The sequence below is a fragment of the Pundamilia nyererei genome, unplaced genomic scaffold (genome assembly GCF_000239375.1).
Source record: "Pundamilia nyererei isolate P.nyererei 1_Seehausen unplaced genomic scaffold, PunNye1.0 scaffold00008, whole genome shotgun sequence".
In the NCBI taxonomy this organism is placed as follows: domain Eukaryota; kingdom Metazoa; phylum Chordata; class Actinopteri; order Cichliformes; family Cichlidae; genus Pundamilia; species Pundamilia nyererei.
The window spans coordinates 5,378,218-5,401,183 of NW_005187409.1; the positions used below are offsets into that span (position 1 = coordinate 5,378,218).

The following is a 22,966-nucleotide window of genomic DNA, read 5'->3' on the forward strand; positions in this document are numbered from 1 at the left end:
CACACACACACACATAGATACATACAGTCACAATTGCACAGAAAAAAGACTGAAAAGCAGTAAAATTAAGAATCACCTAAGACCTTACCTTTTCTGACCTTGAAGGAAACACAACTGTGTACAGCCTAACAAAAACACACATGCACACCCCTAGACACACACTTACACAAGCCTTTTAAAATGCCTTTAAGCCTGCAAGGCATGGAGGTAGCATCAAACAAAGTTAAACAAGGGTGTTGCCACAGCCCAATGCTGAGAACTGTTCTTAAAGACTCTAGGAAAACAGTTTCTTCTCTGAACCTCAGCAGGTCGTAAAGCCCTTCCTTCCAGGACGCAGGAAAGGTTAGAGCACCAAGACCAATCACATGTTCTATTTTTGAAGTAACTGGACATTGGGAGTTTGGCAACAGACGGTGTTTTCCTTTTCTGACTACACTTTGGTGCTCTCTAGTAAACATTTTGGAGTCCTCGGGGTGGAGGTGTAATTTAAAATCCCTGCATTTTCCCAGCATTTCTCCCCCTGGCATGCAAATGGTAAAACAGCAGCGTCTGTGTTATGAAGAAGCATGAAAGAAACTCATTTTGGTCAAAGAACTTACAGCAAACCGTTATGCAACACAAAGTTGAGTAATTATTATGTTGTTTTGCACATTAAACAAATTTTTAATTGAATATATGTGTGAAATTGGTTTATATGAGCATCTCCAACATCTGCTACCCATCACACCTAAGTGGTGCTTTAACATTTAGTTTAATTAATGCTTTATAAAGTATTTCCCTAATTTTGAGTACATCACCACAACGGCTTTTACCTTATATGTTGGAGCTCATGTCTTACTGTAATTGCATCATTAATTTGAGTCCTGGGCAGCATGGCGGTTGGCACATCACCTCACACCAAGAAGGCCCTGGGTTTGATTACACTGGCTGGCTGGGGCCCTCTCTGTGACTGTTTGGGTATTCTCCAGGTACCCTGGCTTTCTCCCACAGTCCAAACACATCCACATTAAGTTAACCAGTGACTCCAATTGGCTGTAGGTGTGTGAGTGGTTGGCTGTCTCTCTGTGTTAGCTGATATTAGCGCCAGCCCTCCATGACCCTGAATTTGATAAGGAGAAGAAAATAGAAAAATGGAAATTGAGTCTTTGCATAGCAATGAGATGATAACAACAAAAGCCCTGGACACTTCATATAGCTGTCTACAGCTATCAAGATAGAAACTGAATGGAGAACATGGTGGGCAACATGCACCTGAAGTAGTGCAATACATTTTCTTCAACAAATAACATTCAAGTAATTCAATTCTATAAATGAACCAGAAACAAAAGCATACAGTGGCAGAAAATTCAATTTAATGTAACTGAAACTGATTAAAGTTTAAAGCATACATTCTTAAAACAATACTGGTGAATTTACATGAAACATCAACTCTGACTGTAATATAATAAATATGCTTTCCTGTTTGTACTGGTGCCTCAAAATTCCCAAAGACTCTTTGACTTCAGGGCTTTTTACATAAGTGAACACGGGCTTTGTGAAAAAGGAAAATCGAGTGGGCAAAAGAAACAAGGAAGCCTGAAGTGAAAAATAGAATTAACCAAACTGGCAAAGAAAAATGATGCAGTGGAAACTTTGTAAAGTACCATTTTTTTTTCCTGTGGTGACAGCACACAGGGACTCACAGCCTATGACAAAACAAAGCTGATGAAGTACAACCCAGCCGTGGCTTTTGAAATCTAGTCACTTCTCCTCACTAGAACTTTGACTGGGAAAAAAAGAAAGTTATGCTGCACTGAGGATTAGTTTGGGCCTTCTGAAAGACAACATTGGTGGAATAAAAAGAAAAAAAAGGTGGACCTGTTCTGCCAAGCACTTTCTCTCTCTCTCAATGTGCCTTGCTGGCAGTCAAGAGGCTGTGAGTGAGCAAAGAGAAAAAATGAACGTATGTGCCAAGTTTCAGTAAGTCTGTGATTGTTGCTGGCTGCTCCCCAGCAGAGGGAGAAAGAGAAGGAAGCGAGAGAGAGAAAGACTGAGAGTGAGTCCCAAATGAGCTACAGTAACAAGATGCATCCTGTCCAAGACCTCTTTTCTTTTTCTTTGTGCCACGGTGTTTTAAATGAGGCAGTTGTAACATAAGAGCAGTTTAGACCGGTTGTATCTAACTTAGCCCTGTTCCTCCTTCCCCTGTCATATTACTGTGCCATCACAAGGGGCATTTAGCACCAGTGACATTAAATGAACTCCTTCTGCATTCCTTCCAGTATGGAGTCATGGAGACCAGTGAGTCACAGACTCATCATTATGTTTGCATGCTGTGTTGTTTACACAATCTGGGATTAGGCTAAACAGCACATGTACATGTTTTCAGCTGTTTTCTGGAAAACATGTACTGTAGCTGTCTCGTAAGCGGAGCGATAGAACCGTGACTTAAGAAAAACAGTGTGGGACTGGAAGGAACGTTAATGAATGAAAGAGTTTGTCCTCTCTACCCTTTCTTCATCTCGCCCTTGCAATTATCTCTCATTTTCATGTGCTAGTGCACGCCACACACACTCAGATTCCATCCAGACTGCCATCCGTATCCCTGACGCAAGTCTTTCAGGGGCCTGCAGTGTGTACAAAGACTTATTTATTTCCATCCAGAATGCAAGGTGTCATGTCAGGGGAAGTGGAACCTGCACCGTATTTGATGGAGAGAGAAATACTTAAGGTCACGACCTTACTTGTGAGCCTACGATGTGGAAGTTGGTGAGGGTCAGGAGGTTTTCTTGTGTGAAAATCAATGTTCTTTGCTGTGAAAATGCTTGAGCCAAACAGGAAAACTGACGGTTTGCTCAATCTTCCTTCTCACGTGTCAAGTAACAGCTGTGTGTTAAGCAAAGCAAGTCTAAAAGGGTCTACAAGTCTACAAGTCCAGTTGCATTTGCAGACGTGGATAAGCAGAGGAAGTGAAAGCAGCAACAGCAAAACCCTTGTCTAAACCTTAGCAGGCATCAGTTACAACATGTACGCACTCATTAAGTGATGCACAGCATGAAATGCAGGGTTCCGAAATGGCACCAGGACTGTTCAGCAACTGTGCTCCAAAAAGGCACACAGACATCCCAGCAACCCTCTGATAACCTCTGATGAGGCTAAAGACTAAAGGATCTTGTGTATCCTTTGTTGTATTTTCCAACTGACTGCATAGAATAAACATCAGCTGACATTAAAATGAAGAAAATCAGCAATTTCAACTGAGCGTGACTCAGTGGCCTGCCTGAATAATTGTTATATATATATATATATCTAATATATACTGCAGGAGTTGGTTAGAAATGATAGTGTCGTGTGTCTTTTTCCATCTCTCACTTCCACACGTTTGCTCATTCTGACCTTCATGTTTTTATTGATCCATCATCCTTGGCTTGCTTAGCATAGTCTAGCATTTACTTTGCTGCTGGGTACTCACATGCCAGTTCATAGCAGGGACACCATATACATACAAGAAGCTCTTACAAGTCTTTCATTTTTCCGTTGGATGTTTTTTTAGAACTCCTGGTTTAAGTATACCTTTAAAAATAGCTGTTAAATGGAAGCTGTGAGATTTAGTGTGAGCATATTACTATAATACAGCAAATATATTGTGTTGCCTGCAAAGTCCTCCTACATGATTAGTAGTTGAGCTACCAAACTGGCACAAAGGTCTCTTAGTCCCCTGGCAGTTCACATCTATATTATATATTATGATGCCATCATGTTGCCTTGCAATCACCTACCATTGAACTAAAATTAACAATTTGTAGCATTCATGCACCTGCAGCACCTACAAAAATATAATTTTAATTTAATAACAGTACCTTTGCTATGCATAATATATTATGATGTCATCATGTTACCTAGCAAAGTAAGATGCTGAACTGCAGACAGAAATTCTGCAATAAAAGAACAAACAACAGTGTGAAAATGTTGGCCAGCCCATGCATTTTCCATCAATTTGTCACAAGAATCATCAGTTTGTAATTGATCTATTTTTTTCCAGATTCATTTAGTAGTTTTAGTGAGTGGTTTTGCTGTACTTCCAGGGGTTTTTTGTTCATGAACCAATGTGCTAGCCCTCTGAAGGGAAAGGATGTTATTGTAGCATGTATCACTGAGAAATTCAGAGAAACACCCTGATAAAACACAAAGCCCCTCACTGTTATTCTTTGACAGCCAGCAAGGGGAGAACATATATATAATAAAAACAAGAACACAACTGAAAGAAAAGAAAGATACTTCCACCTATTCATATTCAAATGTGCTCTCTAGGAGGAGATATCAGATTCAGCTCAGGCAGTGCTTGTCTCTCGAGTGTTTTGTTTTTCTTGCAATATTAAGAGGCAATAATATCTAGGCCATCACACTGAAAAGTGCCTTAGTAAGCACCTCTCCCGGGGCATGTCTTTTATTTCCCTCTCAAGTTGGCATCTTAACAAGCATTTGCATTTCAGTGAAACAGTTGGGAACAAATCCATTGGTTCAAATTGGATGGTCAACAGGGAACAAGCAATTTGAATTCCTCCCAAGTTCATCTTTTGGGAATCCTCGTTTTAAAATTTGTGTAATAAAATAGCAAACCCCAGTGCCACCACTGAATTGATTTTGCAGTTCACTTAATTATATATTTCTCCACACTCGTCCTTTCAGTGTGAAAGCAAACTCTTACCGGTATTCATGCCAGTGGCTTAACATCTTAGTTTCATCGCTTCTGTTTTCTTTTCATCGCTGCCACCGTTGAAGTCAGATTCATATTTTAAACAAGTCTCCACATTATCTGAGGCCACAGTGGTATTAACTAGATGGAAAATGGCTCTAAAAACGTGTTAGCCTGGAGTGATGGGTTAAACAGTCCATGGCACCTGTTTTCACAGACACATTGAGACGTGCAGTAGGACAGATTAAAGACTTAGATTGTTCTTATCGTCTTGATCCCGTGATAAGAGGCTAACAAGTTTTGCAAATGTATGCACTGTTACTCCTGCACATCCTACTGAATCATCATTTGTACACGGCCATACATGTCTTATTTAGTATATCTACTTAATATTTGGTATTGACTATAATTTTGCACATTTACAATTTAAGGTTTACATTTGTGACAGTGTTTTCCTAGGTTGAACAACTGAGTTAAAAGTTTATTTTTTTTATCTGCCTAGACGTCATTCCTTTGTCATTTTAACGCACCTTTTCACGACATCTCTTCCAAACAAAACTAGTGCGCTCCTCTCAAGGTAACCCTGTTATTTGACAGTTTACCTAAAGAACTGGGAGTACAGCCAAAGCCTCCTATCAGAGGAAACACTGCCTAACAGTTGTGAAAGCCCTTTCCCTCTTTCTCCTCCTCTCTTCCTCATTTTTACATTTTCCTGTTTTGGTGTCTGGTAGCTTTGTGCTTTGCCTATAATAGAAAGTAAAGTCCTGTCCCCAGACGGCAGAGTGCAGACAAATAATAACTGGTGCACTGCGCTCTGATGGAAGGTGATACCCTGAGTTCTTGTCATCAGACCAGTTCCTGTGTCTGTTATGCATTTGTTTTGAGCTGAAAGGGTATAAAATATTAAAGCAGCAGAACATATTACAGCTAAGATTCTGTAGCTTCAGTTTCCTTTTTGAGCAAATCCTGCAAATGTAAATCGGTCCTTCAATTATATTTTGGATTTTTGAAGTAAATTATGATACATGCTCATTCATGTATTTTTGTGTTTAATTTCTGGGGGGTTCTAGTCTAAAAAACATCTATAGGTTGCTGAATGCTTTCACCCTTTCGACAGATTTGCTTTATGTTTTTAACAACAGCGTGAAAGGACGTGACTGGGCAGCATCACTTGTGTTCACCTTTATTCAGGAACACAGGCCAGACATGGTACACTTGCAAAGTCAACACAAATAGCTAAGCTCACTGAGCACAGGGCGGATGCTCTTTCACCCTAACCCCTCCCATTGTTTGTCCATATGCAGGTCACAGTTACATATACTTTATGTAATGGGCTGTCTTATCCTCTCACGGCAACACCTGTGTCAAAAAAAGGTGACTGCGTACCAGACAACACGAATATGACTAGACAGGTCAGAGACAGGATAATTATCTCAAGACAGAGTCAGGGTTAGGCCGTCCCAAAGCATACCAGTCAGATAGGATTTACTGCTCTGAGACTGTATGAAAGGACAGGAATAACAATAGCTGTTAGAGGAGGTGTGCAGTGCAGGCAGAGAGGAAGAAAAGAGGAGGAGCGAGACAGACACAAAGAGCCTAAAGACACAGACGGCTGGACAAAGGACTGTGCACAAGGTGGCAGACAAGACACAAAAATTACACTACTAAATTAATCACATTCTGGCAAGTTGCTTTTATATGTACGTCTCTCTGAAATAACGTTTTTGGCTTGGTCAGGTGCTTTTGCATCGTAAAGGTGCGCAGATACCTTGCAGGCACCACGCCGTGCTCCCACCTTTGTGTTCAGAATGTAATTAGAGTCTTCGTGAGAACACCACAGTCATTAAAGGAGTGTGAAGAAAACAATCAGTCACACAGGCTGGAAACCGGTGATAATGGTGTGACTGTGTGTGTGCACGTGTATGTAGGTCAGGAGTTATCATGGGAACCTGCGGAATACAGGATTTTGTTTCATTTCTGCAAATTCCTGAAACAGTTCCTCAAAAATATCATATTTGGTTTTTACTGACACTGGTTTTCTGTTTGTCTAAAGTGTGGATTTACTGTAAAGACAAAGAATGACAGGTGCTGAAAAAGGGAACACAACTCTTTACTTCTTTATGATTATTAAACCAATAACAAATGTCAGCCCAATCTGATTTTGCCATTTTGAATTTTAACTATATATTTTAAATATTGCTCAGCATATTTAGATGGACGTACTGAATGTCTGTAGTCAATAAATATTGTGAGATACCTAGAGGTCTTTTGAAAAGATCTTAGGACATACCTGGCTTTGTGCGCTGTAATTGTTTGCAACAACAAAGCTGAACTCAGAGTTTGCATATCGTTCCAGCAGCATGCTTTTCAGTTGTTGCAGGACCGAGGCTAAAGACAGCCCTGGAACACTATGCTTTGCTGGAATGCGGTACCTGAGTGTTTGACCTCACTCACCTCTAGCAGTCTTCCCTATGATCTACCTCAGTTCTTTCTGAATACCTTCTGCCGCACAGAGAAATGGCATTCCTAAATTACAATGCACATGCTTTATTCTGCTTTGTGTTTCCCCCAACCTTGCTGCATCTGCACAAAGTTGAGCCACTGCCATTCTGGTGGGAAGCCTCGTACATCAGCGCTTGAACTCTGTGATGTGAGCTGTCAAGATAAGGTGACAGCTTCTACTGGCTCCCAAACATTGCTTATGTCTGCAAATCTGTCCATCTTCAAAACAATAAAGGACTCTTACGCACTTCTCCTTGTCGATAGGCCAGATCTGATTAAAGATTTTACGTCAGCGTCAGTGTTCATTGCAAAAGATCACGAGCATAGCAATCACTGTCTTGCATGTTCGGTTGTTGTGCACTATTAAAATAGTTTTCTAAAGTCACTGATAGCAGTGAATAAAACCACAGATTAGACTGCCACTTTTCCTAGACCTGAACTTTGAGCATTTAAAATCCAATTGTTAATCACCCAACAACATTCAGTGAAAACCCTCGGTCTTATGAAAGGTTCCCAATTATTAAAGATCTTTTCTTTCTGGTGCCTTAAAAGTGAAAGAAATTGTATGCCAAACTCTATAAATCTGCATGTTCAGACAGCGACAGAGTGTCTAGTACGCAGCCATGCTTTTCTGTCTGTCTGTGTGTGTGTCTTAGCTTTGTTGGCATTCGTTAGTGACCCCGTGTTTTTTATGCATGTGCACATTGATTTCTGCGTAGGTCTGCTTTTCTATCTTGATGCACTTTTGTCCTTCTTGCATGCATACATATGTAGGGATCTTTTAGCGTTATTAGCATCCATGCTTGAATGCACACATTCACATGCGCAGAAGTATGACCAGTGGCAGTACCTGTGTGGTGTGTGCGTGCAGAACAGAGTGTTCTCCAGTTTCATAAGTGAACTTTGGAACCCTTTGGTACACGCTGGAGGCGGGCCAGTTTGACCTAGATTGTTTACCTGCGTCTTGATACAATGACTGGAATGGCAAATCATGTTTACGCTCTTAAATGCAGCTTGGAAACGGGGAAAATGACACTGCAGATAGACAATTTGTCTTGCATACTGTGACCGGCTTCAAGTTCAAGAGTCACTTAAGTGGACATATTTCCTGTTTTTTCTCTTTAAAGACATCGTGAACCTGCTGTAAGGTTATTTAAAAACGAATCTTTGTGTGGGTAAAAATCTAAGACGATGATTGATTGGTTTCAAGCTCTTTATGGCAACCATTTCCACATACAATAAAAAGATGACAACAAATAAAAGAAAACTGCTGTCAGAATGCAAACTGAGCAGTTACTAAGAGGGTTTTCTTTTAATAAGAACTGTAAAAAGACAAATTTCCTCATTTCCACGCGGATGGAAAAACCCCAAAACTCTGTCAATGCAACATGTTGTAACACTGTAGATGTTTATGTTTTTCTGGTTCATATCATTTTGTTTTTAATGTGCGATAAGATATCACATCACGTTGCGTTTATTTTAATTAATCAATGTCACCACATATCCTGTCAAGTCAAGTTCTTATCTGTTTCATTATTCCCTACTCTCCTACATGTCTACAAATGGACTGCGACCCAAATAATAAAACAAACACACTCGCACAGGCTGACAGTGAAGTTTAGAAGACTTACATCTCTGTATAAGGGGCAGGCATTTTGGCTCTTTGAGGGCAGGATAGGCTGGGGTTCCTTTAAACTCACAAACAACATTTCAGCCAATCGCAGCACAGTGCCAGCATATCACTGTGTTCCCATTAAATCTGGATCACACAACAGAGTGGATGTAGATCCTTCCCCTGGCTGAGTCACATCCTGAAATAAGTGCTCTTGTGCTACAATATAAATTCTGCTGAACTGAGAAAAAAAAAAACAAGTGTTTGAGGTTGTCTCAGAATTTAATTTGCCTTCAAAATGTAAACAATAATTAAATGATGGGATGTTGACATCTATCAAAGGCCTATCTAACCTCCCTTTCACTGGTGCCACATTTGAAGATTTAGGCTTCAAATGCTGTACAAAACGTTAAGCACAAGTTCAACTGCAGTCTTAATGAGTGGTCCTAATGGCATCTCCATAGCTAAGGCAGACTTACACCATAAATATAATAAATACACCATGACAAACTATAAATACAATAAATACAGGGTGTGATGATTGGATATTCACGGAGCCTAGAATAACAAAAAAAAAACTTATATGCTTTTTGCAAAGATGCCAACATGCTCAAAGCTATGATCCATTTTCAATACTTTTCATATAAATATACATACAAATACATGCATGCTCACACCAGCACTTACCAAAAAGATGCTTCCTTTTAGAATTGATACACTATCAGTAAAACATCAACAGAGTGTTTTAACATGATAGTACCCCGTTACTCATCCATGTGTTAGTTTAAATACTTAGATTAGGATCTCTCTGTTGATTAAACAGACTTCCCCATTAACTTTCATCAGGATATATATATATTTCAGCTTTTCTTCTGAAGAAGATAAGGCTTCTACTCAACTGCAAAATATTTTCTTTGAAGTACAACGGTGGCCAGCACATCTGGCCTTGTCCTCGTCTGTCTCAGGCCGTCCATGAGATTCTCACCATGCAGACAGGCTGAGGAAATATTGTGTACACAGTGTCCTCTCACCCTTCAGCGCTTCTCTCCCGCATTTGATCCACGCCATACCTCTGTGAGCCTGCACAGACTGAATACCCCTGTGGATTTCTTGGCTTCAACGTTAAATGGTTTGGTGATACTATTTGGAATGGGGGGGAATCAAATTAGGTGCTGAATATACATGAGTTCCCTTCACAGCTGCACTTGTATCAGCTTTCCCTTTGAGAAAAAAGTCAACATGGCTTTCCTCAGTAAATGCCTTTAATGCAACTTTAAAGATTGGGTATATTTATGGACTTATTTACATATAAACAAGCCTAATTTCATGCAGCTGCTGCACCGATTCCAAGTCTGTAGCAATCAGTCAGAGTTTTCAATAGCATTGCCTCAAGCTATAACACAAATACCGGGTAAGATCCCTGGAGGGAACATTAAAGGCCTACATTCATTACAAATGAGAAGCGGTCCTCGCCCTGTTTCTGTTTGCGTTACTATTTCTGGTCGGAACACTTACAGTAGTGTGAAGTAGCCTGCATGTGTATGTGTAGGTGTTTGTTCCAGGAACAGTATGTGTGCTTAAGCAGTAGCTTTAATAATGATATTCTTTTACACACTGAAAAAACTATTTTGCCTTTAAGGTGATTTAAAGTCTTGGGTAAACTGCACATCTCACCCACAGCAGATATATTACACATTATTCTATCATCTTTGTTTTGATATATAGCGTTTTGTATGATCTGAGTCATTCATGTGGTCTTGTTAAAGGAGAATAATATAGGTCGTTGGGCTTGTAGAGATCGGTGAAGCAGGTTGCGATGGAACCTCCTCAGGCTAATGGTAGGAACTTAGGAGAAAGCACCGTGTCTTAGCTTCAAAGTAATTTTACCAAGAAATGAGTGATGATTTATCTGATATTTTCTTTCAAAAAACAGCAAATGTCTGTATTTAGTAGTTTAAAAGAATCTAAAAAATGAATAATAGCTGAATAACAGATGTAAGAGACACCTCAGAACATAAAGTAACTGAGGCAACATAAAAGGTTTAGAATTCTTTCGAGTTCTTTTGAAAGACTTACGGCATATTTCTTTGGAAACTGTTTTCCATTTTATTGCAAGGCGGTTTGTTTGATGCTCGTTTGTGTTAAAGCTGCAAATGTGCTTTTCTGTCATAATGACCGGGAATGACTTGTTTCAAATTATCCGTGGGAACTTTGTCATTGCTCCATCGTCGTGTCGCAGGTGACAAAGGATTAGCTTTAATACTCAGCGGAGAAGCCTGCTGGAGTCTGTGGGAACGATTCAGTGTTTGGATGACACTGACAGTGAGAGTTAGCAGGGTGTCCATCATCCAGTTAAATCCAGATCATGCTGACAAGGTCATACGCGCGCGAGTATGCACGTATGCAAACGTGTGACCAACTGGATTCATCAGCATACACACAGGCAAGCAAAACACAAGCAAACACATAAACACACACCAGAGGATGGCTCAATGAGGCCTAAGCTCCCTCCAGTGTTGTCCCAGTTGTTGGTGACTCGGGTCACACAGCTGCAAGCTCAGCTAGCTCAGCCTCAGCTGGAAAGCGACGAAGATGGAAAAATGAAGAAATCACAAGAAAGAATATACATAAAATGAAAGGTCGTAACATGAATATGAGGAATAGTTTGAAGAAGATGAAAAGAAAAAGATGTTCATCTTTTCCTTATTGTTAAAAAGCTGCAGACTGCTCATTATTCTAGTCCATAAAGAATAAAAAGAATAAAATATTTTTTGTAATTTTGCCTCTTTACACCATCACAGTAAATTTCAAACCAGTCAAAATGTGACTGAAGTGCATTTTCAGCTTTAACTCAAAGGGTAGAACAAAAACATTCACGAATTACAGACAGTTTCATGGCCAGGTGAGGCCCCTTCCCTTGATATTTCATGACCACTAGTTACACTCAAGTACAGGAAAGCCAGAAGAACCTTTCCAGAAAACCTCTGAGAGTCTTCACAGGTCTGCAAAGAGGATGGACACATGAAACCAAAATGAACTTGTATCAGTTCAATGGGAATATAAAACAATGGAGAAGGAGAGAAACAAGCTCATGATGTGAAACATCAATGCATCATCTGTGTGGCATAGGCATGTATGGCTGGTAGTGGAACTGGATCACTAAGGCAGCAGGATGAATTCTGAAATGTATGGACGTATTCTCTCTGCTCACATTCACTCAGTTGCTCTATAACTGATCAGACAGTGCACGACTCAAATCATACTGCAAAACCAACCCGAGAGTTTCTCAAGGCAAAGAAATGTGATATTCTTCAATGGCCAGGTCAGTCACCTGATCTCTGCCCATTAGATCATGCTTTTCAGTTATTAAAGTTAAAAGTGAAAACAGAAAGACCGACAAACAAGGAGTGGATGAAAGTGGTTTCTACTGAAGACCTGACAGAGCCCACGGGCTGTCTTTAACTACAATAATTTTGTTCTAAGTATTAAACACAGTACTTAAATTTAGCATGATTCTATTTTGGTCAACTAATTTTGAACATCTGGGAATTGGGGACTATTGATAGAAATTATTAGGAGTAATAAAGTGTTAATAAACTACTTTTTCACAAAACCTATGAATTAAATCTGAAAGTCTGCACTTCAGTCAGATCTTAGCTTTGATTTAAAATTCACTATGCTAGTGTAGAGAGATATAATTAAAAAAGTGACATTAGCCAAACATTTATAGCTCTAACTGTATTTACTTATACTGTATGCTTGCCAGTGACAGCCATGATTATGATGAACATCCTGTGCTAAAATCACATTTCTAATTGCTTACTAATGTTCTAGTTGCTGATAGGGTTGACAGTAAATCCAACCAACTCCTGACAAGTTAAACCTGATACTATCATTTAGTATCAACGGATGAATGTGTGTAACAGTCAACTTTGCTGCAGATCCACCAGACTGCAGTGGATTTCAGTGAAGCCTGTGCCCATATCTAGTCCGATGTCAGCATTCCATAGTTAGACAGATTAATGGCAGTGAACTCTGCAACCCTTTGTTCTGGGATGTGATCCAGCCATGCGAAGTGTCATCCACTAGATCCAGTCTTTAAATATATACATACTTTCACGTAAACACAGAATGTTTTTTTATCTGTCTTGGATACATATTTTTTATTTTAAATGTTTCCATTATCAACTGAACAGAATATAGTATTGGGTAAATCCATAGTTCCTTTCCAGTTTGCACCCCTGTAGCGTTTTGAGAGATCACTAAACTGCATCCATACTAGTCAGAGAGTTTGCCATCTTTCAGAGTGAACAATATGGTGTGTCTGCATGTGTGTGCGCCTGTTCTCCTCTGCCAATGTCAGTGTAAACGCACTAAAACACAGATGGGAATCCTAAGGGCTACTGACTCGAACATACTGTTTGTGGGGGGGAAGATTTGGGGCTGGGATATGAATGTTGCCTGACAGGGTTTCACCTGTGATATTCCCTTAACACAGTCCTCTGGGCCTCCGCTCTACTTCAGTATTTTCACAGTAAATTTAGCCGGAACATGTTGCTCGTTAGAATACAAGGTAAATCTTTACATTATGGCCTGAAGCTGTCTGACTTCTGCTGAGTTGCATTCTGGTGCCAGATGCTGCAAAGTCCCCACGCTTGTTAACTGCAATATACTGCACATCACCATTTCCTACAATAGTGCCTGTTCTTCTATTAGTTACGGTGAAAGCTACTGTAAATGAACTGAATATAATTATGTATTGGCTAAAATGAAATATAATAACAATTTCTGGTAAGCAAACCATTCAAACGGACCTTTATGTTGCCGTGGGAAACTGCATTAAGCCAGTAGTCCTTGTCTTGTCTTTTTAATGATAATGAACACAGGTTAGCACCCAGACAGCTGTTATAAAGTAAAGGAGGTTCTCTATCAAGGGACTAATCAGATAGGTACAGTTCCCTACAGATGGCGAGGACTACACATGTTCACGAACGCACACACACCTGTTTGTTGTAGCTTCTGATTTAGTCAGATTGGGCTTTTAAAAAACAAGCGAAGAAATGTTTCTTCTTTATACTATGAAGATCACAATTAAAGCCTTTAATGTAGATAAGTAATCCCCTCAAAGTTGGTATTTTTTTTGCCTGTAATTTAGTAAACCTGCTTAATACAGCAGCTGGTGGCTGATATTTATACCCCAGGTGTGTAATTTCTTCCTTTTTTCCTCTTTCTGTTTCACTGAAAATCAATCTAGGATTTACATCATCACTGCTCTTCTGAAATTATACGACAGCAAAAGTCATATTTACACAGGGACGTGCAGAGAGGTTTAAAGGGGCGGGTGCTCAAAGTTAAAAAGGGGCACATTGAACCATGCTGAATAACAACAACACACATTCATCAAGAATCTAATATGGGAAGGGCAGGGCTGTGTCGATCTGAGACTGTAGACAGTAAAAAGTCCACAGGAGAGATGGTAGCTGATTAAACAAGTGTCATGAGATAATAACAAAATGCAAAGATTGGTGACAGCGCTTGGAACCATAAGGCAACGAAAAACTGTGACATAAACTCGGCTCTGCCTGTGAATCACTCTTTGCTTCTCTTCTTCCTTCCTTCCCATCATTTCATATATCACTCTCCACTTGCTGTCTATCTGAGAACAAGGCACAACTTGCTATTGCAATAAACTATAATCTAATTATCCACACCTAACAACTCCAGCACTTAATCTATAATAAAATGATGACAGAAAAATGTTATAGCACTGCCTTTAGTAGCCTCATACAGCTCCTGCTGTTTCCTCCTCATGTCCTTACCAGCCATGTCTGCACAATGTTATATCATGAGTAATATTTTTTTTTAATCCAGCTAAATAAAACACACACATGCACACACAGTGACATTTTAGACCTTCTTCAGAATACTGTATATACTATGGGTATCCTTACATTATTATTTATTACTAGAGCTACAATAATAAAGCAATGAGGAGGGGGAAGTAATAAATATGAAATAATGTCATTATGATGATTCCATTTGTTTCACTATCCACTCTGTGCAGGGCAAAGCTTATTACATTTTTAAACTGTAGAGATACAATCATTTTACTGCTGTAAAATCCAACTTTTGTCTTATTTAAAATATAAATCTAATATAATCTGCTTCTTAATGTATGTTCTTTAAAATACAGCGTGTGTTTTTTAATATATTATAATTATAATAATTATTATGTGGACATGCATATTAGATCGTTTTTTAGTGAAATATAATCCCTCCAGAAAGGCAGGAAATGCCCGGAAACTTACTTTAAAACTAAATATGTTCTAAATACTTTAAAACTAAATATGTTCCCTAAAACGGTGACAGAGCTACAGACCCATGACAGCCTTACACAGGTAGCCAGCAGCTGTGACCAGCACTACCTGTGCAGTTAATAAAAGGACAGGTAATGTTTGTCGCGCTGTTGCACACACAGCACGCTCGTTTGTTTCAGTTCGTCAGTTGCAACAAGACAGCTTACCAACGTGTACGTAATAAGCTAACACTCCTGGGTGCTACACACTACAGTGTGCGCTGTACACCTACTTACTGGTTGTGTCGCATCAGTCTGTGTCTCTGAGTTAACTTGTGTTTCTCCTACAGCTCCGGACCGCAAAAAATGCGCGTGCTCTTTGTGAGCTCGTTCCCGGCTCGTAACCAGCGCGTTCTGCCGTCGAGGGCGATCATTGGTTAAATGTGATCATGTGACTGATGCAAGCCAGATCCTTTTATTTAGCAAAACTATGATTAATAGTTAAATATTATTGTTGAGGGGCACAGACAGGACTCCGCACGCACACACACATAAAAAAAAAAATAAATAAATAAAAAAAATTTAAAAGTTGCCTCAACAAAAGGGCACTTTGGGCACTCATCAGGAAAGGGGCGGGTGCTCAAGCCCCTCTAGCCCCCCCCTCTGCACGTCCCTGTATTTACATTTTCCCCCCAAAGCTCATTCTTATTCTGTTCATTTCTTTTAAGAGTCGGGGAAACACAGTTATTCAAATTTCTTAAAGTTACTTAACACCACATGTTGTAACATGATCGACTGTCTGGTCGGTAGGAAGATTACTTTCTCGAGACATGTAATTACAGGGCACCTTTGGTGTGGCGGAAAAACAAAAGCAAGGGGCTCAAAAGCTGGTTGGCACACTGTCATCTTCTTGCTTACTGCAGGCAAATTGAGAAATATGTCAGGGGGTTACATAAAAAGTAAACACTACATTAAGTGGGATACGTAATCCATACCTTACAGGACAAAAATGCCCTGAGCTGCACAAATGTGACCTTGTAAAACTGTAGGAAAGCAGGTTTCCTTGCGTGACCTTGCAGAATACACAGTGATTAAATATTACAGATTTAACATGAACTGCTCCTGAACTGCTCTGTACAGTAAAGTAAGCAGATCTGGAGGAAAGCTGTCCAAGAAAAACAACCCTGAATGCTGATAGAGATCTGTGATTGTTTGACACTGTGAACTGAGTTAACCCAAAATTCCTCTGCGACAAGGAAATATAGATGGCAATTTGTTAATTTCCAAGCAGTGTGGTAAAATTAACCGACCAGATTATCAGTGCTGACTAAAAGCCTTTATATTTTATTTCCTTAAAATGTGCCACAGACTCCCATTTCTGGATGAAGATGGATGAAGCTTTCTGTCTGATAGCCCTACATATGCACTGGAGATTTGCTTGAAGAACTGGTTTCACATACTGTCCTGTTGTGTAAAACCACACTCGTCTGTGTATCACAGTCTACAGACTATCAAATGTCTTGTCAACAGACTGGATTAAATGGAGACAGACATGCGAGACACTTACATGGAGCTGTCAAATTAGAAAGAAACTAGTTATGCAAAGCGTGGGTTCATTTTGGTGTTACACCTTTAACAACAGCAGTAGCTCTTCAAACATTTACACCCTTTGATGACAATGAAAGCGTACTGCAGTTGACAAACCCAGCAATTAAAAGTACTTTGGGATTTTTTAACTCAAGTACATGATAAGGCATGTTGCATAAGAAGCAGCTGAGCTAAGTTATATGCAAATTACAAGGAGTTGTGTAATGAGGTGTCCAAAAAACTTGTTTTGTGGTGTAAAGGTTCATTACATTAACAAGATTGTTTCACATCATAGGAGAATGGCCCGATGATATTTTTATTGCACTTATTATGGCCGATTACATGAGGTAAGGAGACAGGCATGATGATTGTTCCCTTTAGGTGCAGTCAGAGAAATACCTTTTGCTTTGTTTGCCTCAAAGAGGCACTCCAGCAATTTAGAGATGAAACCGCTGGCGCCATTTCAGCAAACTGGCATTTTCATTGTAACTCTGAGGCCATTGTATTCAGCCAGATTGGAGACGCATCATACAAGTGTCAGCCTGAGCATGGCACTCACAGCTATGGCTGCATATCCAGATGTTTCGCCAGACCTCAATTGTCTCTTTGTGCTCTGAGAAAACAGCTGCTGAGAGCAAACAACAGCAGAACAGTGAGCTAACACTAAGAGGGCTTTCGACTCTTGAACAGCCTCTTCATTTGGAAGCCAGAATGGGACAGTCTAAGACGCGTCCTGCTGAAGTTGCCCCTCTTGGGGCACGGCCACCCTCTCCTAGGTCGGTGTGCGCCCTCCGGCTGGCCGAACAATCCCAGAGATTCTGCTGTCACTACCAGCACTTCAACTTTCCTGAGAGACCTATGAGCTACTCACCCCCTTACTCACCGAGTCTGTTCAAGAGGCCAGATCGGCGGTAAGTGGGGGCGGCCGAGGACAGTAGGAGAATTTGTCTTGCTTGTGGTGTGGGGACATTTGCCAGGCTCGACAGTAACATGTGTCGGTGACAGATGCGCACGCCAAAGGTGGTTAAAGAGAAGACGAGCTCTGGAGGCTGGCAGCTTGTCAACATCTAAATGATATAGAGTTGTCATTGCAGTATTTTCAGCAGTTACAATCCTTAAATGAAACGATTGCCGTTACAGTTTTCATAATGTTCAATCTGCTCATGTGGTGAGAAACAGCACTAGAAGAAAATGCTGCAGCTTCAGGCTCATTATCAGATGTACTTATGGGGATTATAAGAGTAACACGTTCGTTTGGGGTGTTATTTTGGACTGTTGCTCGTGGTGACTTTGAAAAATGGATTTTTGTGCCCGCGGCACTGAAAGCGGGAAAAGTGATATCACTACCAGTCCTTGGATAGCAGTGTCAATCCTGTCATCACTCTCTGCCTGCACAATATATCACATAAAGAAATGTTACATTCAATACCAGGGCATGAATTTATTGAAACATCTCATGAGAGAGACCAAGGCCATGTGCCCTATTGTTATTCATGGCTCAAGAGTCTGAGGTGATGAGATAATAACGACTGCCTCTGGGTGTCCTAGTGTATGAATGAGTTCAGTGTGAATTCAGTATTCATTGTTTGTAGCTGTTCTTGTTGCCCACACTGCCAGCTTCCTCTGAGATAGACTCTGGCTGCAACCTTTGGCATGCACGAGTATTGTCGGGCCACACTCTTATCCACGCTATGCATTCCTAATTGGCCCAAAAAGAATTTTTCTTCTGTATATATTTTCTCTGCAGTATTATGAATAGCTTCAATTTGACGGGGAAAAAGTATAACTCCCAAAATGCTGTTCATAACAAAAAGCTGGAAGGCTGGTATTATGTGACGGCCTTATTCTTTTGAAGCCATCAGTACAGATGAATCATGGTATTATATAATGGAGTTGGCTCTTGCGCAGGAGACATCTGATGGAAACTGTGGGCCATCGCCTAGCTCCAAAATGACTCAGTGAATTGGGCACACGCCGAAATGGTTAGGCATTAGGTGTTCCACGGAAACACGAGGGTATTTATTTTTTGAAAAGGCAGGAAAAATCTGTATTCCTCTTGAAAGGAGGAATTTAATCACTATTTTCCATCGCTTAAATTTGTATCAGAGCGATTCTAAAGCTTCTGTAGTAGGAAAAGCAGGAGACTCAGTTTACACTGTGATCATCTTACCTAATGCGGTTCATTGGTTATACTGTGCTGGAAGGCTCCCCACTGTGTAGGTCCTATCTGTGCATCTCAGCTGAAGACATTCGCTGTGACTCCTTCCTCCAAAATGGGACTATCACTGCTGGGCAGGGTAATTCACCTGTCTCTCATTGCTCGAAGCGGGCTGGATATTAAACCTGGCAGCTGAACTGTCGCAGCACGAAATCTGAGACGACAGGCACGATGGGCCCTAATACCCAGTCACTGTGCTTTCTGCTAAGCCTTGTTAGTCCAACCAGAAGTCAGCCCTTCCACTTTAATTGTTTTGTTATGTAACACAACTCCTTCTTCTCCTCTTTCAAAAAAACAGAAGGAAAAAAAAAGAATTTGGTTTTTAAAGTTATAAAAGGTTAGAGGTCTGGGATTATTTAATATTTTAAATGCAGGTCCACGGTCTTTAGGCATGTGTGATCATGCAAAAAATATCTTTGGACTCATAATTGAATTATTTTATTCAGATAACATCCTAATTTTTTTTCTGTCCTTATTTAAATAGACCTAATATCCTTTTGAAAGATATGACTGAAAGGATGTGGATTATGAATGAGCAAAATTTAATAGAGTTGATCCCCTCAGCAGGGAATCTGCATAAAAGTTATCCATGGTTGAATATTCCACAAGTTGATGTGCCTGTAGAAGAATTGTTATGCAGAGACTCTTTAATAAAATTGTAATTGGCTTATTATCAGTATTGAATCAGATAATTGCAACAACAAAATGGAACATAATGTGACAGCTGAGAAGTGCCGGGAAATTACATTAAAGCTATTAAAACCTGCAGCGAAAACAAGGTCTATTACGCAATAATAGCAGTGGGTAATGCGATGGAAAAAATGGGATGACAGCAGGTGTTCTCTCTCTGTATCCTTTGTAGTTATCCTATGTGACAAATGACTTATTATTTTATGCTTTGTGTGGATGCATTTGAGCTTCATGTGGTAACATGCCCGTTCGAAAAGGTCTCGCTTAGAGAGCGTTGCAAATTGATGTACTCCAGTAAGAGGTTGTTGATGCTTGATGTAACTACGCAGGGGTGGTCAATTAACTTTCCCAAGGGGGCCACATGAGAAACTGGGACTGTTGTGGAGGGTAGTACTAATAAGCTGAACTCAATTTTGCTCAATATTAATTTTATCACTTTAAAAGCTTGTTGGTACAGCCCTCCACAACAATCCCAGTTTCCCAGTGAGCCCCTTGGGAAAATTAATTGCCCACCTCTGCTATAGAGGTACAGATCACCCATTAAATATCCTGCAGTATGTTGTTTAATGGCTGATACAATGGACTGTAGTGTGATAAAAACTAAAAGGAACAAGAAATGATGTGGTAGGCATATACCATATGAACAAGTAGGAGCTAAGTCCTTAACTATAAATATAGAATGCCATTTGAGAATTTCCAGAACTGGAAAAACAACCTGGAAATGTACGGTGTACGGAAAATTCCCAAGGAAACACCAGGTTCCCTCTAATTAATTTTGTTGCCCAAGTGCACTGTAGTCTACATTTTCACCACTAGAGTCCGGTAGAGTTCAGACATAGACTGATTGGAAATTTACCTGTGGATAGGACGGAAAAGTACCTATACATGTGCATATGGTACGTGTGGATGGTGCAGGACATTCCGTTAGAGCATATACTGTGAAAAACTCCAGAGTATCATCAACCAGTCATGGGAACAAAATGTGAGGTTTTTTTTCTTTTACATGTCGGTAACACTGTCAGTACTGACATGTAAAGTAACTCGATAAAAAAAGAAATAAAAAAAAAAACAATCTTCCTAAGAAGTCACATTAAAAATCACTTGTTAAATAAGTCCGTTTAATAAATTAGCCATATGACAGTATAAGGAAAAAACTTTTTGGCTTTATTTACATCAATCGAGGGCTTTAATTTGCTGCAAGAACGAGTAACAGTGCAGGCTAACGTGTTCAGATAGTTTGTTTTCTACTACTTGTTGCAGCTTTGCGGATTTCGGTCTGTGGGTTCGCAGAGACTCACGAGAAGTTCAGCAGCGGGGCAGAGCTGACGCTGCCTTCAAATGCTGACGTTTAAGCTCGGCATTTGGAGTAGTAACTGTTTACTAAAAGGGTAATGAAACCTAATTGTTTATCGTGACTGCTTTGCTTTAACTGGTGCACGGCTAAACTATCAATAAAGGTTTACTGAAGAGAAGTGATTCAAGACCCATATCAAGCTTATATTTCTTTCATTTTAAAGGGTTATGATTGCTTATATAAGTGATACAAGTATTATATACCTTATATATATATATATATATATCTGCAATAATTATCATATAGCCATGTTAATGATCTGATAAAACAGATAAAAGGAAGGATGCAAAATTAATGCATCACTTTAGTATTTGGGATTTTTATTAGTTTTGAACGTCATTGCATCATGCTTATCCTGATTATACTGAACCTGCAGAGGAAAAAAACATAAAAAGTAGTTAAATGAAGACCAAACACATAATCAATGCTACAGCCAATCTTATGATCAAGGTATTGAATGATCACTACGTGACCTATGGTTTAACTATTATGTCAAAAAAAACAACAAAAATGCTGAGGTCGTGGCTGTTTATCAATCTCACACTGTTCTTGTTTTTTGCTCATGACACTGGAAGGCACCAAAAAGAAAAAAAACTGCCCCCCTCCCTTCACCCCTCCTTCTCAGCTTATTTGACTAATTCATGCACGCGTCATCTGACGTCAGAACGGCAGTCGTTCAAATACTGGCCGGTGGCAGAAATAGCATCAGACAGTCGCTTGTAAAAATCCGCGAAGCTGACAAACCTGACACAGCACTGCGCTTAGCCCGAAGCGAGTTAGTGCATCGTTGCTAAAGACGAAACAAACCCGGATCCCTATTTAGCTGATCAACCAGCCGCAAACGTGGCGAGAAATATTATCCAAACGAGTCTGGTACTCAACATGAGCACGGAGATGTTCGCTAAAACACCAATGGAGGTTGCCGTCTACCAGTTGCATAACTTCTCCATCTCTTTCTTCTCCTCTTTACTCGGAGGAGACGTTGTTTCGGTCAAACTTGACAACAGGTAATTATCTTTGCGATATGGTCATCAAATACTTGAATACGGTTCTTTTTTATTTATGTGTGAGGTTTTACCAAACGTTCGTCTGTTTTGTTCTTTTTCTTTTATTTCCTCATTCTGCTTCAATACTGAATGCTTTGCTGGTGGTTCAAAACACATTTATGTGCTCGATTTCTGATGTTAGAGTTCCCAAATGCTTTCTGCTGAGCTGTGTTTCTCTCTGCTGCCTTTGTGGACTTTGAACAGATATCTGTTCTGCCCTGTTTGCCTTATCGCTAGCTGGCTGCCGCATACTCAGTAACAAGGTTACACTGAAACCTAAATAAAACCCTAATCTGACTCCAAAAGCAATTAACGTGTAGTTTATGTTTGGCAAAAGTAGCCAAGATACCAGCGGAGCAAACGGTTTTCATTTCCGTTTGGAATGCTTTCTGTTTCACCTTAGTAACCCTGGGAATTCCCAGAATTGGAGCGACATGTTTTCTTTGTTTTTCTTTTGTGGAATATGAGGTGACTTGAAGAGTTTTAAGTTGCAGAATGTTAATTAATGGGCTCTATTTCTTCTCTTTTGCAGTGCCTCTGGTGCTAGCGTTGTGGCCATCGACAACAAAATCGAGCAGGCCATGGTAAGCTAATAACACACCAGCCACTACACCGAGATGCATTACACATGCATGCAGTGTACAAGTAGCATAGCTGTTTCCTTCAAAGTGATAATAACCACAAAGTTAAAATGTTAATTGTGTATCACAGTAGATATTTTCCCTCCCAGACCTTAAAACTGTGAGATTTTGCTAGATTTCTTTACTAAAGGTTAATTCATACATCAGAACAGTTATAATCAACGACCGCCCAAAATACAGTTATGTAAAATCAGCTCTGTGAAGTGTCTAGGAAGTCCCTGCAATGTGACCGTAGCACAGGCTGCTGCACGCTTTATTGACGTGCAAAGTAGTAAACGTGCAGGAATGTGCACCTTTGAGTTAAGTAACATGTGAACTTTATTGTGCCTGCTAGATCACAAGAAGT

General features: G+C 40.0%; 1 protein-coding gene across 1 annotated transcript in view; it reads left to right on the top strand.

The window, feature by feature from the left end:
* The window catches only part of tsc22d3 (TSC22 domain family, member 3), a 34,164-nt gene that overhangs the window by 9,374 nt on the left and 1,824 nt on the right, over positions 1-22,966 (top strand). Inside the window, exon 2 of the mRNA XM_005723118.1 lies at positions 22,512-22,563. Coding sequence (XP_005723175.1) covers positions 22,512-22,563 — 52 coding nt within the window. The remainder of the gene's footprint in view (positions 1-22,511; positions 22,564-22,966) is intronic.